This window comes from Myiozetetes cayanensis, unplaced genomic scaffold (genome assembly GCF_022539395.1).
Source record: "Myiozetetes cayanensis isolate MyiCay16 unplaced genomic scaffold, myiCay2020 scf17, whole genome shotgun sequence".
NCBI classification, from domain to species: Eukaryota; Metazoa; Chordata; class Aves; order Passeriformes; family Tyrannidae; genus Myiozetetes; species Myiozetetes cayanensis.
Window position 1 is genome coordinate 14,368,513 of NW_026087378.1, and position 16,766 is coordinate 14,385,278.

At 41.5% G+C, this 16,766-nt stretch overlaps 1 protein-coding gene across 8 annotated transcripts in view; it reads right to left on the minus strand.

Annotated features, from left to right (window-relative positions):
- The window catches only part of RAPGEF6 (Rap guanine nucleotide exchange factor 6), a 110,444-nt gene that overhangs the window by 24,691 nt on the left and 68,987 nt on the right, over nucleotides 1-16,766 (minus strand). For 5 of the 8 annotated variants that reach the window (XM_050312546.1, XM_050312544.1, XM_050312549.1 and 2 more), the window contains 12 exons: nucleotides 11,553-11,736; nucleotides 10,579-10,715; nucleotides 9,453-9,611; nucleotides 8,912-9,064; nucleotides 8,488-8,652; nucleotides 7,600-7,707; nucleotides 7,046-7,249; nucleotides 6,538-6,646; nucleotides 4,574-4,817; nucleotides 3,843-4,000; nucleotides 2,754-2,768; nucleotides 267-507 (listed from right to left, as the gene is read on the minus strand). In XM_050312546.1, the coding sequence (XP_050168503.1) occupies nucleotides 267-507; nucleotides 2,754-2,768; nucleotides 3,843-4,000; nucleotides 4,574-4,817; nucleotides 6,538-6,646; nucleotides 7,046-7,249; nucleotides 7,600-7,707; nucleotides 8,488-8,652; nucleotides 8,912-9,064; nucleotides 9,453-9,611; nucleotides 10,579-10,715; nucleotides 11,553-11,736 (1,877 nt within the window). The remainder of the gene's footprint in view (nucleotides 1-266; nucleotides 508-2,753; nucleotides 2,769-3,842; nucleotides 4,001-4,573; nucleotides 4,818-6,537; nucleotides 6,647-7,045; nucleotides 7,250-7,599; nucleotides 7,708-8,487; nucleotides 8,653-8,911; nucleotides 9,065-9,452; nucleotides 9,612-10,578; nucleotides 10,716-11,552; nucleotides 11,737-16,766) is intronic. The other 3 variants (XM_050312547.1, XM_050312552.1, XM_050312545.1) reach the window with 1 other exon arrangement.

Genomic DNA, 16,766 nt, shown 5'->3' on the forward strand with positions numbered 1-16,766 from the left:
TAGCTGTCATCAAGTGAGCTGGCTGTAGACTTGGGGAGGGCTTTTGGCTGCAGAAGAGGAAGGTGACACAAGAGGAAAGAGGAAAGTGTAATTTATTGGTATTTGCTTGCTCGTCCTTCTAACAGACACCTGTGTATTTTAATCAAAACATCCCTCCCTGACGTTGGGCGTGACGATCCTGGGGGTCTTTTTTCCAACCTCTATGATTCCCTGACGTTCAATCCTAAAAGGCAGCTCAGAGCAGGGCAAAGCAAAGGCACATTTACCGTCCATTGAGCTGGATCCTGTCAGCCAGTTTGGAGAACTGGTCCGGGAGGCGCCGCTGTTTGATGACGCCCTCGGGGCTGACGGACACCTCGCACAAGGAGTAGGTGTCCGGGGCTCCGGTCAGGTTGAACTCGTGGACAGCGTGGCTCACCACCTCCTTGGCTGTGGTGTCTTTGCTGATGATGATGTAACAGCTCTGCTGATCTGCCTTGAAAACTCTGATCACCTGATCCGGGATATCTAAAAGAAGAGCAACACCTTCAGTGTGTGGAGTCACCTTTCCCTTGGGAAGACACACGGGCATGTGGTGACAGGACAAGAGGGAACTGCCTTAAGATGAAGAAGGACAGGTTTAGTTAGATTGGCTATTAGGGAGAAATTCTTCCCTGTGAGGGTGGGGAGGCCCTGGCACAGGTTGCCCAGAGAGGCTGTGGACTCCTCATCCCTGGAAGTGTCCCAAGGCCAGGCTGGATGGGGCTCTGAGCAACCTGGGCTGGTGGAAGGTGTCCCTGCCCATGGCAGGAAGTTGGAACTGGATGGGCTATAAGGTCCCTTCCAACCCAAACCATTCTGTGACTCTATGACTGTCTCATCTGACAGCCAGAGAACAAAACAAAAACCAGCTGCTGGGAAACAAGAGCCATGCTGGACTTGAAAAATATTAAAATATTCTGCTCTTCCTTCCACTTTTGAGAGGAGAAAAGAAGACTCATCACTGCTTTTCCACAACTCAATTCCTTTATCATCCCATGAGCACAATCAAAGTACAAGACATCCAGTATGTCCCTAAGCTGTGCACTGCCCTTCCCAGTAGGTCTCAAAAACTTTGGCAGCATCATTTCTTCTCTGGCTCTTGTGTGTCTGTGAGAGCCAGGTCCACACACGTGCCAGGGCACCTTTCCCAGGCATGGGAAGCCACCAAGCACGGATGGATGGGCTTGGGGTGGGAGGATGTGAAGAGGAGAGGAGGTTTTGGTTGCTCCCATAACTAGCTGCGAGCTTTCACACTCGCTCTCTCCCCCTGAAGGAACTAAGCTGCTGCCAGCAGTTAATTCCTTGGCTGGTGTACTTATTTATAGCACATTTTATGTATTATAAATGCATTAGAGAACAGCTTTATCAGAGGCTGCCTAGAGCAGGAAATAACTATCTACAGAAACATGCATTTAATCCACAGCCTGATGATTGCAAATAATTTGCTCCATTAGTTATTACAGAAAACTTGATTTTCCAAATAAAACTGATTGGAAAAAAAAAAATGTCCAGAGTCAAAACATGCACTAATTCCAAGTACAGGGAAAGCTAGTATTCCCCCTCCATAAAGGCTGAAGATTTAACTTCATATTAATTTTCCTCTATCAAAATCCACTGTTTAAGGAAAAAAACAAGATATTTGGGGGCAGTGACCTTGGGATAACTTTTTCTTGTGTCAGGTCTTAACAGTGTCATGGGGACCAGTAGTGGGAATTTCAGGGTAAAAAGTTAAGAAGGTAAACTGTGGTCCAGCATCAAAAGTTTCCACCCATTGGAAAAAGGAGAGGTTCAATATCAGTTGTAAATAAATTTGAAGATGGGAGAAAACAGGGTTTTGAAAAAGAATCTGACTGAAAGCTAATTCCTGTAACAGTTTCATTATTAGGGTTATCACATGACCAGGACATTCTCACCAGTAGTTAGGGACAAGCTGAATTTGAAAAGCTCAATATATACATGAATAGGGGCAATAAAAAGGATAAATAAGTATTATGTCCTTATTTCAGAGTGAAAGTGGTGAAAATGACATATTGGATAATCAGGGAAGTGCCTTCACTCATAAAAATCCCAATAAATCAACAGAAAAGGAAACATCTATACTTTGGTATCAACATACCTAAAACTCAGAACATACTCAAGGTGTATGAAAACTGAAAACTGAAGTTTAGTTTGGGGGAGGGAGAATTAAAAAAAAAAATCACTGTGCAACCAAAACAATGCAATATGTGACAGGGGAAGGAAATATAAATTACAGGCACATGTTTGTCTTCATGGTCTTTGCTTTTAAGCAGCTAAACATTATTAAATTAAATGATCTTTTATGCATTGTTCAGCTTGTGTTGACAATACAAAGCACATTTCCAGTTTGCATGCACAGAATTTTAGTTATAGAGTCCAACAGAAGAACAAACTAAAACCACGTTATCCTCTGAAACTTCAGTTCCATAAAACAGATGTAAGCAACTTCATTCCTGCAAAGCAAGGCCACAGAGAAGCAAAGAAACTGCCAAAGGTCATCCAGGGGTTCAGTGGCAGAAAGGGGAATAAGATGCAGGTCTCAGCCTGTGCCTGTATGAGAATGGATTTGTTTTATTTGAGGAAGCTTAGAGGGCACAGGGCTATGGGATGCCCTACAGTAACAGCTGTGTCAATGCAGTGTCTGCTAGTGGTAAGTTTTCAGGCAAGCCATGCAATACTAAGGTCTAAAGGATGCTGTACATCAGGATACTTACAGTAAAACCCAACAGCTGCAGGCAGGAGAAAAAGAAGAAAACTGTGTCAACACCAAATCAAGATTCAGATGTTTACAAAACTTATCAAGTGTACACTGTCAGAACCAGTTTGGTTTTCTCTGCTCTTTAAACATGGCAGCATATTTGCTGTAGTAAACCTGAAGTAAAGGCAAGTGATCCAGGTAGACATGTCCCTGCCCATGGCAGGGGGTTGGACCACATGTCCTTTAAAGGTCCTTCCATCCCAAACCAGCCTGTGATTCTGTGACTGATTCCAAGATGAAATAGTTATCAGACAGCAAGAACCTGGAACTGCAGCAAAGAGGGAACTTTTCTGCTATGGATATTTATGACCTGATAGGATATATTTGGGTACATCCCTCTTAAAGGGGAAATCTGCAAGTTTACATAAACATAACTCACAGCCACAAGGCACCTTACAGACTATGTAATTATGCACAGAACTTATACTTAAAATAGGGAAAAAAGATTCTGACTTGACATGTTTACAGGCAGCTGCATATCACAACAAATACCTCCTGCAGCCACCCCACAAACTGGATTCCAACAGCAACGAAAGCCCACACCACACATCTCAAAACATTTGTAAGGTTTTCAGACATACAGCTGAATATACATAATGTTTGTAAAACACAAAACATTAACATCACTGTCTTGGTAGAACAGCAGTCCTATTCTATCCACAATACTGCTTGAAATATATACTAGAAGATGGTGGATGGCCAAGCCAAAGCACCAGTACAGGTACTCAGTACAGGTACTGAGGAGAGATGGCAAGAGAGAAAGGTGTGGACAAGGACAATCTGCTTCCACCAGAGCAGGTTTACTCAGTGGAATCTCAAAAGTGGCAAAATACATGTCTTTGTGTAAAGACGTAAGTGTCACACAACAAAAAGAGCATGTAAGGGAGGTTCAGGCAGTGTGGATTTCCAGCAGACCTCCAGTCTGGCCCTGTCAGGGCCACCAGACAGACAGGTAACTGCACTCCGTAATTCCTGCCCGATACTGCCTTGTTAATCATCCTGTACAAGGATGATTTACACCCTGTAAATCATCCTGCCGTCTTACCTGAGGGATTAGAGAAGTCCAGGATGCTGGTTGTGGGCTGGAGCAGGTCGGGGCTGCTGGAGGAGAGCGTCCCTGGGATGGGCATGATGGCCAGGCTGTGGCGGCACTGCCGCGTGCCCACGATGCTGTCGTCCTGCGACTGGCTCACGCTGCCGTCACTGCAAAACAGCCCTGCCTCACTCCTGTGCACTCACCCCCTGCCACTCATCTTGGGAGGAATGAAACTAAGGGAAACAATGCTGTTCAGCTACACCCTGTAGACAGGGTTTCAAAACAAGGACAGAGCACAAAGAGATTTGAAATTGTTCACGGGGAGAGAAAGGATACTGTGCTCTTGTTCTGTATTTACAGGGCAGATGACATGATTTTTAAAAAACATAAGCAGTGTGGACATAATGACTAGAGATACAAAGCAATTAGTATCTCTTAATGGTCTTAGCTCAGCTAAGGAGGGGAGGCTTAGATTCGATATTAGGAAGAAATGCCCTGTGAGGGTGGGCAGGCCCTGGCACAGGTTGCCCAGAGAAGCTGTGGCTGTCCCAGCCCTGGAAGTGTCCAAGGCCAGGTTGGACGGGGCTTGGAGCAACCTGGGATAGTGGGAAGTGTCCCTGCCCATGGCAGGGGGTGCAGTGGGATGGACTTTAGGTCCCTTCCAACCCAAATCATAACATGATTGAAGTATCACAACCTCATAAGGAACAAGGACTTTTTGGCAGAGGAGTCTGACAAACCTGAACAGTTTGGGAGGCAAGATGCTGAACCGGGTCTTGTCTAAAATTTTCCTGATTCTGTTTCTGCCACCAGATACAGTGTTTGCTTTCATTTTCTTGTTTCCTTTTTCCCGGGGAAACATCTGTTCCACATCTCCAGGCATATCTGGGATGGAATAACGGTTGTTTTTCTTTTCTGCAATTTTTGGAATATGTGGAATTCCATTCTTCTCTTGTCCTATCCTGCAGAGCAGCTCCTTAAACACTGTAAGAGAAGATACAATCGTTGTGAGTTACCTTTGCACACTCAGAACCTGAAAATGAATTCTTCTTTCCCCCTCAAACCTTTTGCTTTCCACATCCCAGACTGATAATAAGGATTCAGGGCAATCAGCACTATGTATTTATTGGCTTTTTTGTTTGCCTCTTCTTGGTAATGGAGTACAGATGCTTCCTCAGGAATAACTGCAGCACAGACTGAGATCTTCCCAAACTGCCTTTGTTTGCTTTTACTAACACTACTGAACAGAAGCTGCATCAAATTTCCTACTGCATTTATCATCGAGCTAAGCCAGTCTATTACCCACACTGACATTCCCAAAGATATGTTTCCACAGAAATGATAGTGTTTATGTTCTTCCTCTGTCTTTCCACATATATAAGGTGAACAAGATGTTCAAATTGGTTTTTCGATACCAATTATTTCTGTAAAGATCTTTTAAAAATCCTTTGAGATCACTCAAGTCAGAAAGTCAGTATTTTCTGTTGAAAACATGGTGATACTGGAAGAATGCAGAACTGTACACAATAAATTACTCAGACTGTCCCTATGAGCAAGGAAACCACGGCTTTCTGCACAGAAAGTCCAGTTAAATTGCATAATTCTATTATATAATAAAAATTAAAAGTTTTCCCAGTCTACATTTGAATGTAACAACAGGATTTGCTCAATGCCAGCACCAGGCACTTAGCATTTAATTAAAAAGTCAGGATAATAAGTATCACTGTTGAAAAAAGCTTCAAGACATGAATTCATTCAAATCTATCAGAGAAATCACCTTGAAGTTCTGTCAGCCAGTAGGAAGAGAACAGAACCCGTTTGCAGATGTGTGTTGCTTACATTTATAATATAAATGAACAACCTCTCACTGTCTCAGTTACACTGACCCCTCATTTCATGTCCTTCTACATTAGTCTGGACCATTGGTGGTGGGTTTATGCTTTTTTTGAATTATGTTAATAAGCAACTGCTGAGGGCTTGAAACTTTTTACCCAGGCAGGCATAAACACTGAATAATAATAGAAAAGAAAATCAATAGTGAGCAAGGCTGGGTAACAGGGAAGAAAATGAAAAAAAGAAATCATTAGGTCTCGGATGCAACCATGGGGAAGGAGTTATTCTGTGCACAGTCTCATTCTTTCTGTAGCTCTGGTTATTCTGAACAGGATTATGAAAAGAGAACAGATGATCTGACTGAGATTTTTAAAGAGGTACTTATGTGTTTATATTCATGATGACAATTGAAAGCCAACATTTATATGCCACACCACTTTTTATATCCAATTTTCAGTTTTAGACATAAAGGCAATTTATCCTCTCGTTCTTACAGCCATTACAAAAACTTTCACAAAACCCCAGTTTTACATCTTTGCCGTTTCTTGGCAATAATATTTTGGTCCAGCTCCCTTGGCTCTGTTTCAGCCACACAGCATGGGGGGACAGCAAAGCAGCTTAAACAGTCCTGGAGGGTTTCTCAGGGAGTGAAGAGCTGCCTGTGCTGGCTCTGTGCCCCTCAACGTGCAGCCCTTGGCACACGAGAACTTATCCAAGCAAGCAGGGGCACAACGAGGGGACTTCTGCACAACTTCTCACTCCCAGAGCAAGCTGGAAAGAGAGGTGGAGTCCAACTGCACTCCTGAGCCAGAAAGAGTGGAGCTTCTCATTCACATACACAAGGAATATATCATATATAAAGTCTACTCACCAAAAATGTTTGTTTTTACAGTAATGGAGAGATGTGTGTTGTTCCTTAGGATTTCCAGAGCTTTCACAAAGGTAATGTTCTCAAAGTTCTGTCCGTTTACTTCCATTATCTTTAAGAAGAAATAAGAGCATCAGTTTGACAGACTTACAGACACAAAGGTGATAATACAGGCACAGTAAGAACTTTCCAGAAGTTCTCATATGATTTTTGCAGCAGTCTCAGAATCAAAGCATTCCTTGTAAAATAACTATTTTCATCATGTCAGTGAAGTTATATCCTCTAAATAAGACAGTACCTCCATTTCCACCTGACAAATGCTTGAAATAAATTTATCTTTTATGATAACATGACATTCTCTCAATTAATCAGGAATTTCGAATCAGAAATGTAACAGATATAAATGGAAGCTGAGCTGTGGCATTCCCAAGAAAACACCTGCATAACCTTTTTGTTGAGAACACCAGAGTGGGCTGAACCAGAATATTTAAATTAACATTACTGCTTTTACCTGATCACCACGCTTGAGTCCAGCCTCTGCTGCTTTACTGCCCATCTCCACAGTCTCTACAAAAATACCAAAGCCCTTGTCACTGCCCCCGAGGAGGCTGAAAAACAGGGGTGAATCTCGGGAAGGTTTCTGCAGCGTGATTTGTCTCCATTTTGCCTTGGCAGCACAGGCAATATTCAACAATCTGAGGTGGCCTTTCATTTTCTGTAACACAAGACACAAAATGCAGTGCAGTGTTTCTACCAGAAATGGAGAACCAGTTATGAAAAATACCCCAAGTGCCAGGAAATAGATTTTTGATGCCATGTATTAACATCTTACTAAATAAACTTTGTCCTCTTTTGCAGAAATGCAAAAACCCACAAATGAGGGCCATAGGTACTCCTTTAGATGGCCTTTATATCTAAATACATATATTTAAGAACAAATATGTCCATGTTAAAAGCCACCTGTAACTGTTACACTTCTAGACCACAGTGTGTTGGGCACTGGTAACACTGGAAAATTGAAACATGGTATTAGAAAATGTGACAGTCTTTCTTTTTGGCTCCTACCGTATCTTCCAAGTTCTTTTCAAATTCTTCCAGGAATCGAGTCATGGCAGGATCTCCTTCAAAGTCATTAAAATGATTGTTCACCCACAGTAAGACCACTCTGGTAACCTGTAAAAACCAAATAAATTGTATGTGTGAATATATATGTATATACACATACACACAAGGGTATCCATGATCCTTCTGTCAGCTCTGATCAATAAACAAAGGAGAATACCTGGACATGGTAGAATAACACATGACAGATCACTGTTAGGTTTCCTTTAGCTCAAAACTAGAACACATAAAACCCCTGGCTAAGGATTTTACTGCCATAATTTTCCACATATTGGCACGATACAAGTTCCAGACTATCCACATTTTTCACGTGTATGCACAGGGTTACAAAGAGCTGAACCTGGTTCTATTTCTGGAAGCATTTTTACCAACTGTATTTGTCTTGAGCAGAGTTTATTTGAAGCCCAGAGTTTGTAAAAAGCTGCTCAAACAAAGTGTGCTCAAAACACTGGAAAGCCCTGCAGTAGGAATTATGGAAAACAAGCACAGTGCTATTGTAAAAAGAAAACCAGAATGTCCAGGAGAACCTGAACACAATTCCCTTAAATTCCTGGTGAAAAGGGATTTCAGAGACTGGCATTTACCTCTTTATATTAAACAGAAAACAGTATTTATCACTCTGCAGAAGAGAAGCAGCATCACACCTGATTTTGGATAGTACACCATCACACACAACACCCTGGAGAATCCTTTCTTGATATAAGTGAAAATCATTTTGCTTTAAAATATAAATAACTGAAGCATAATCCTAGTTTATCACAATACAAAAAGGAATCCATTTGAATACATTTTCACCAGAAACACAATTGATCTCTTAAGACTCCAACCAACCTTATCCCTGAGGCTGTCCACTGTGAACCACTCCAAGAGTTTATTTCCAACTTCCAAGGGGCTTGTTAGAAACGTTCTGTACGTTAGAAGGAAATCTTCGATGTAGGTGGGATCCACAATAGAATGTTCTTCTATTAAGTGCATGATGAGTCGCTCAGGTGTTGCCTTAAAAAAGTAAATGCAAAAAATAACTGGTGTCTCTCATCCCTACCCCTCCCTAGAGAGTATTTCAGCATAAACCCAGGTGAACAGTATAATCTCTTCACAAAGTTCAGTTATGGCAAACTCAGGGGAAAACACACCAACATGTTTAAATCAAATCTTCCTGCTTCTCTCAGCCCAGGTGTTTTGTATTTATTTACTAATAAAAGTTTGTAAAAATAAAAGTTTAATAAATTAATGGAAAGCATAGAAAGAAATTCACCTTGATAACTATGTGACCTTTCCTGGTTCCACTGCGATCCAGCTCCCTGTGCTCCTTTACCATCACAATTTCTCCTTCTTCCTCCACTTTATGAGTGTTTTTTTCCACATGGTTCAGAATCCTCCAGTAGTCTTGCTGGGCTATACACACAAACTGTCCCCAAACAACAAGAGACTCTGAATTAACATCTAAACCATGAATGCATGCTCTTCTCCAGGCTGAACAATCCCAGTTCTCCCAGCCTGGCCGGCAGCAGGGATGCTCCAGCCCTCTGAGCATCTCTGTGGCCTCCTCTGGACCTGCTCTAACAGGTCCCTGTGCTCGTGCTGAGGAGCTCAGAGCTGGAGCCAGTGCTCCAGGCAGGGCAGAGCTGAGGGGGAGAATCCCCACACTTCTTTCCATGCAGCCCAGGATGCAGTTGGGCTCTTGGCTTATATCCAGCTTTTTCATCCACACCACCATATCTTAGGATAAAAGCAATCTGTTTTCTTTTATTAGATGCTTAAAAATACAAGGTAGTTGTACAGAATTGCAATCTCACCTGACAATCATCTACTTTGGTTCTGACCACCCCATTCATGTACTGCTTGTCCAGAGAGGGAGTAATCCCAAAACTATTTCCCATACAGAGACTCTCACTCTTCCCATCAGGATAGCTGATTTCCACTGTGCCATTTAAAATAACATACCAAGAATCGAGCTAGAGGAAGAAAAAGAGCAAAAAACAAACAAGTGAAGCTAATTCAACAACTTTTCTAAGCTCTTATCTCAGACAGGCTCATTCCTGCAGTCTCCAGTTTGTTGTCACCACGGCTCTGCAACATTTCATTCACTGAAACGGTGCAGTGTAAGGCAGCAGTGGAGCTGACTGCAACAAGAATGCTTCATTCATTTCAGAACTAATTCCAGAGGGAGGAATGCTGATGAAGAGATTGCTTTTTTAATCTGTGGGCTAATTGCTATGATATATTTATATCATTTAGTGAGAGTGAGCACTCTTCCCCTGGGCACCCATTTGGTCACTACCAGAGATGAGTCTACCTTGTCCTCTTGGAGGGATGAACAGAGAATGCCATTCCTGAGGGCGTGATCCAAGCAGAGGGAAAGATCTCAAGATAGTGATTCAGGGCGCCTATGCTGGGAGCCTGACCACAGTCTAACCTGAACATCTGTATGGAAACTGCTCCTAATTTTGGCTTTACTGGGCAAAGATACCCCTCTGTGTTAGTATTAAAAAACCTACATCATAAGAAGAGGTTTTTTTCCTCCATGGAAATTAAGCTTTTTCTATGCCACAAATCATCTTTGAAATAAGTTGGCATTTACCTGATAACAACATAGTGAATGTTCTTTAATATCTATACTTGGTAGAGTTAAAGTCTTGAACAAGACAGTAACCATCACAGAATGGTTTGGTTTGGATGGAACCTTAAAGATCATCTCAATTCCAACTCCCTCCATGGGCAGGGAACCAACACACAGGCAGAATCTGCTGAAGGCATGGACAGAGGTTTGGGGATTTTGGCTACGGGGTCAGGGTGAGAGAAGAATTCTCTGACTTCCAGGTGTGGGAGAGGTGTGGAGATGGGAAACATTTCCAGCCCTTGAGCCTCAGTGCCCTTGGTAAGCTGCCTGTGGCACCCACGCTGTGCTGAACCCTGACTTACCTCTTGGCCATCCTCAAGGATGATGGCTCCTGCTTGCTCCACCACTTCAAAGATCATCACTGAGCAGAGCTCTCTTCTCACAGACATGGTCATGTTTGCAAAGGCAGGGAGCTGGTGCATAAATTCCAGTAATTGCTCTGTTGGACAAAGGGAACACTGGAATGATGACTGCAGGGCCCAGGGTTCCTCAGACACCTCACCCTCCACAGCTCTGTCAAACCTCAGCTACACTCACGGGACAATTGCTCAGGGGGGTTACAGAACCCATCAGTGCCTGTGGTTAAATGAGCCCAGTGTCACTTTGTCACCCACAGCCACAACTCGGCTCTACAGCCTTGCTGGGGCTCTGATTGACTCTCAGGGCAGCAGGCTACCTAAGAGGAGAAGCACTTCAGCTTTAAACATCTAGAAAAATTAAAAATACCCTTAGGTACAGTAATTATAACCTTGACAGGAGCATGAAATGATTTTCCAGTGTTCAGAGAGGCAATCTGGAGCAGAGCAGAAAGCAAGTTTTGCCATTGTAGTTAATGCCAATTTCTAGTTAAACACTGCAGTATATAATCTTTATTTTAACTGTTCTGCAGTTTACAGCTAAGTATACCTATATTCAGTAATAGTATGTTCTCTTTGCTATTTAGTAACTAACTCAACAGTTTCAGGTAGTCAGAATTACCTTGCTGCCTGTCCCATTACATCAACACACACAATGACTGTAATACTTCACATCTTAAGCATCTCAAAGATTGGTGGTTAAAATATTTAGTTTTTCAGAACAAATGCTCTCTCAGACAGCAAGAGGAGAAATCATTCAATCAAAAGGATCACTAGTGCAAAGTGATCACTGGAAGGCATCACTCCATTATTAAGATCTACACTGAAAATTAAGTCATTAAACAGTGTTCAGATACGCTTCTCTCACAGATATTGTATGATGTAGTTTTATGTAAACTTTATTTGTTTCTTCTGCTCACCAATGTCATCATCAGTTTTATCTGCAGGCTCCTTCTCAAGGCACTCTCGGACAACATCTCGGCCCAGAAGTGGATCAGAAGTTCTGTCAATGTCTTCATCCTCCTCCTCTTCTTCATCTTCAGAGTCTACAGGTGCTTCTGGAAGACCCGTTAAATCAACATCTCCCATCTCACTTTCTGTGGCCTGCAAAGAAAACACCAATCAGACAAAGAGTTCAGTGTCTTCAGTTTAAAGATTTATGGTCTGAGGTAGATAATGAAATTAAAAATAAATTCTATGACCAACAAGTCAAACTGGAAACTGCAACAGCTCCCCTTCTGAACACTGAGGAAAACACATCCTGCTGAAACCTACAGTTACTGGTTCTCATTTTATAGTATTTACTATTTCTTGTGAATTCACGTAAAATTGTTTTTTCCTAAGTGGAGTCTGTATTAATTACAAAATAATAATGAAGTTTAACTGGTTACCCAATGCCTGTAGATACATTTCTACTGTCAGCAATAGATGGCAACACAGACTGAGCAGACACACGAGGCAACAGTCAAAGAGAACACAATCCATGCAACCAAAAGCAGAATCACACAGGAATCGTTTGCACTAATTCCTTCTGTAAAGTTTAAGTGATGTAATTGCATGAGAATAAATTTCCAAACAGATGGAAGGTGGGGAAAAAAAAAAGAAGTTTCAAATTCTCAGTTTCTACAGAGTAGTTGTTCAGCCACTCTTTTTGAAGTTTAAGCCAGCATGCAAATCATTTTTCTGTTTAAATTCAAAAATCTGAGCAACAAGATGTGTCACTGTGAAGTATAAGGCAATTATACAGAACTTGCAGAAAGCAGGAGTTTGTTTTTAAATGAGCACATTTACAACACTCACTTTCACTTTAAAAGAAATCCTTGAGATTCTACAAAAACACTGAACTATCTGAGGCACCAAATACTCTGCATGTTCACTAAACCTCCAAAACAGAGGATGAATTTGAACACTGTGATGGGCAGCACAGCCTGTACCAGTGTCTCAACACCCTCACAGGGAAGAAATTCTTCCCTGTATCCAAGACAAATCTACTGTTTTTCAGTTTAAAACCACTGCCCTGTGTCCTGTCACTACAGGAGAGGGAAAAAGTCTGCTGAACAAGCCCACTTGAAGCACTGCCAGGGTGCAGTAAGGTGTGAGCCCCAGCACCTGGACAGAGGAGCAGCACTGCCTTGGTGCACTAAACCAAAACATACTGGGGGGTTTTGGTGTAAGCCTGGACTTTGGAGCTTGTCCCTGTTGTAACAATTAGCCAACAAACCTATTAACTAAAGCCTAAAGGATTTAGTAGAAACTTTTCTTTCAGAGGAAGGTAACAACATAGAGGGGGTTAAATCTGTTTTACATTACATCACTTTACTGGCTTCTGTAGCTCACATTAACAGTTTTGGAATTAAGCCCAAGTGCAAATTGTGCTTGGAGAGTCTCAGCAGCACATGATCAGTACAGTGTTTCATACAAGGACTTTTCTAGCATTTCTTCATCTAAATAGTCACAATTTACATGGACTACTCCAGGCTGAATAAGGCAGACAACAGCACCACTCCCCACTTTGATAATCTCAACCTAAGGTAGAAAAAGTGAGGCTACAGGTTCTACAGAATTTGGTGTATCCTATATAGGAAAATAAACAAATCTCCTTTCTTGATGAATAAGTTATGACTCGATCTAGCTATGAAATAGGAGATGGTCCTCCAACTGTGCTTCAAAGATGACGTGCAGAGGGTTGACAGAAGGTTGGCAGGTCAGGCAGACCTGGAAGGAACAGGAAGGGTTTTGCTCATAAAGTCATCTGAGGAAGTAGCTGCTCTTCCCAAGCACGATGCTCCAGCTGTTTCCATTATCAAAATCATTCTTAACAGAAACATTCTGAACGACTGATTTACAAAATGAAACCAGAAACTGCAATCCCGACATTTCACACAAATGTGTATTTCCAGGATCAGGTCCACAGTGCAGGAGAATCTACCAAGATACACGTCCTTGATATTTTATATATTATTTTATACATATATATTATTTTATACATATTTTATATATAGTCCATTTTAGTAGCAAAACCTTAACCACAACTGGAATTACTGCTGGGCAATAATGTGGCTGCCTACAAAGAGTACACACTGCCAAAGAGACAAAGGAAGGACTTGGAAAAAGCTGAAAAGGAGAGAGAATCTTTCACTGACAGAACTGAACAGGTCAGAAAAAAGAGATGCAAACTGGTTGGTCATTAAGAAAAGAGCATTGCCAGCTGCTGGCACAGGCAACTCATCCACTACAGTAGAGGGGACACCCTGCCCACCCACATCTAGAGACACAGCCTGGATTCCCTGCGTGAGCCTGGGTGGGCACCTGAAAACCTGTCCCATGAAAGGGCAAAGGAAGATGTTTTCACTGTGTAATACCTGCTGAATCCTTTATCCCCAAGGGTACCTATCACAGGTCAAAGCAGCTGTACAAGCCCTCATTTCAACTGCTCTCTGCACAACCACACAGCTTCCCCTACTTCTGGCTGAACACCACAGTTCTGAAACTAAACACACTGTCAGAAAGGGGTTGAATGAAAAAAATGAATAAAAACTCAGACAGGAGAGAAAAATACCTTCATAAATTTATTTGCATCACTTCTTGCAACTCACTCAGGGTTTAACAGCATGTGCCCATAGCAGTGCTTACAGGCAGGAATCCCCCTCTGCTGATCTCACCTTCAGCTTCATGTTCATCATTTCCTGATTAACCAGAAATGGGCTTTATCCTGGGCTGAGATGCAGCTGGAACCAGTGAAACCTCATTTCAACACTATCAATGAATGCAGTGTACAAAGATGAACAGAAAGTCCTTCCAAATCTTAATAAAATACTGCATCATTCTTTGGTTCTACCACTCTAATCCTATTTTCCTATTCTGGAATGACGTTTGCACTACTTACTGTAAAAATTAATGTTAAGATACCATTCATACAAAAGGTCATTTCAAGGCTACATTAATCAAAATTATTCAGAACATTAGTGACATTAATGATATTACTGGAGAGCTTGGCATGCAATAGATACAAAACTGACTGCAACAGCAAAGCATCATTTTCCAAATACTTCATGAAAAGCTGTATTTTGTTGTACAAAAAAAGCTTTCAATTACTGAACCAATATATTACACTCAAAATGTAGGTTTATTGCATATCAAAGAGATTCTCTGCCTTCATAAAATGATGAATATTGGGGGAAACACTTTCTTTTTTCAGTGTGATTCCAAAATCTGTCTATACTGATGTGTCACTGCAATATAATGCAATGTTAAACACTGTGCCATGGTATTATTACACCCTATTTATCTATTACCAAGCTATCACTTAGAGATGTGTGACAAACAGTAAGGGAATTCTCCAACACTAACTGTTACTGCTACTGCAATAAAGCCCATAAAATACATAAATGCACATAAAGTGCATCTTTTAACAGGTTGGTATTTGCACAGTAGGCACATGAGAACAATATACTAAAAATTCACTAAAAAAATAAGAAGTTGGGGGGGGGACGACCTCAGTGGGTTGTTGGGTTCCACCCCCCCACTCCAGACATGCCTGTTGCACATCTGATCTTCCCCCACGGCTCATCAAACGCTCGATGCTCCAGTGCTGTGTTCCAGGATTAAGGACACTGTAGCTCTGACCATAAATGACTGTAACATTATCTTTGAGGGTCTCACACGAGTCTGACAACGCTGACCTGTCCACAATTCCTTCAGGATTCAAATCCAGACAGGCTCATGTCACTGAAAAGGAAATTCCTATCTGAAAAGTCCCCACTCCTCAAAATTAATAGAATATCTGCAGTCATTTTAACATTAATATATTAATCATTTCTTAGGGCACAAAATAATTTGCACCACTGTTTATTTGCTACAGTGCATAAATATGCTACTCCATCATTTCTTTTATTGATATAATTTTTATTTGTTTAGCAATTATGCTCTTTTGGCGTTTTCTGATGAGTAGACAAAAGGCAATTAACCACACATGACAGAATACTCACTCATCACAAGATATCATGGTTAGAATGGTATCTTCATTATCAATAATATATTTTAAGTGCTTTTCACTTAAAGCAACCTCTCCAAACTACTCAGGTAGACAGGCAGGCAGACATGGTCAGGGAAACTATCCATCAGCAGCCTAATGTATGACACGCTGAGGCACAACACACAGACTAGTTCTGGGGAGTCTGACTGATTACATCAATTCTGGTGATTCAGAGAATAAAAAATGGTAAGAATAATCAGGATAAAGGACACCATCTTCCAGCAGGGCCTCTCAGAAACTAAAGGAGTCTCAAGAGCATCTGGGAAAGGCTCTCTCAGGGATGCCAGCTACTCCTGACCCAGCTGGCAGCAAGCACATCTAAAGGAGTAGTAAGGTAATAGATGAAATAGGACAAAAACTCAGGGACACTTCTAATGTTCTAAGGGAAATTTTGCTTTAATGTCTTAATTTTAAAGTTCCCTAAGTAATACGTTGCTGTAAATAGAAATATCACTCATCTGTTTCTAGTACAGAAATAATACCCAGACAGCACCTCAGGAAAGGGAACAGGTGTCTGAAATCCAGTTACACCTACACTGTGCTCCACAATTCTGTGCACCCAGTGCTGTGCTTGGACTGCAACTTGGAAGTGGAAAAGCTGTGAAATTACTGATCCAACACAAACCCAAGCTGAGCCCCCTCATCAACCAGAACATAAACACCACGGAACGATTTGACACCAGACAGGTAACTTATTAAGTGTATTATCTGTAAACAAATGAATCTATCTCTGGATTTCAGCCAACTTCTATTCTCAGCAAGCCACACTAGAATTTCCACAGTCAATTAGTGCAGAAAGTGGGTTTATTACCATGCTTTTGTTTGCAGAAATGAACATCTGCTATTAGCAATAAATACAAATAATCAAGGAAGGTATTGGAAACACAAGGCTGATTTCATGAGATTTGTTCCATTTCAGAAAAGAAAATGATCCCATAAATCAACAAATATGACTTCTAAAAGCCACAGAGTACTTGGTGGCACAGAAAGATGTGAAAAGCAACAAAAAGAGCTTTACAAGCAGCTCATTGCACTTCTGTGTGTTGTGGGGGTGGGCAGAAGCATCAAGAGGGCTTTACCCAAAACCTTGGATAAAGAG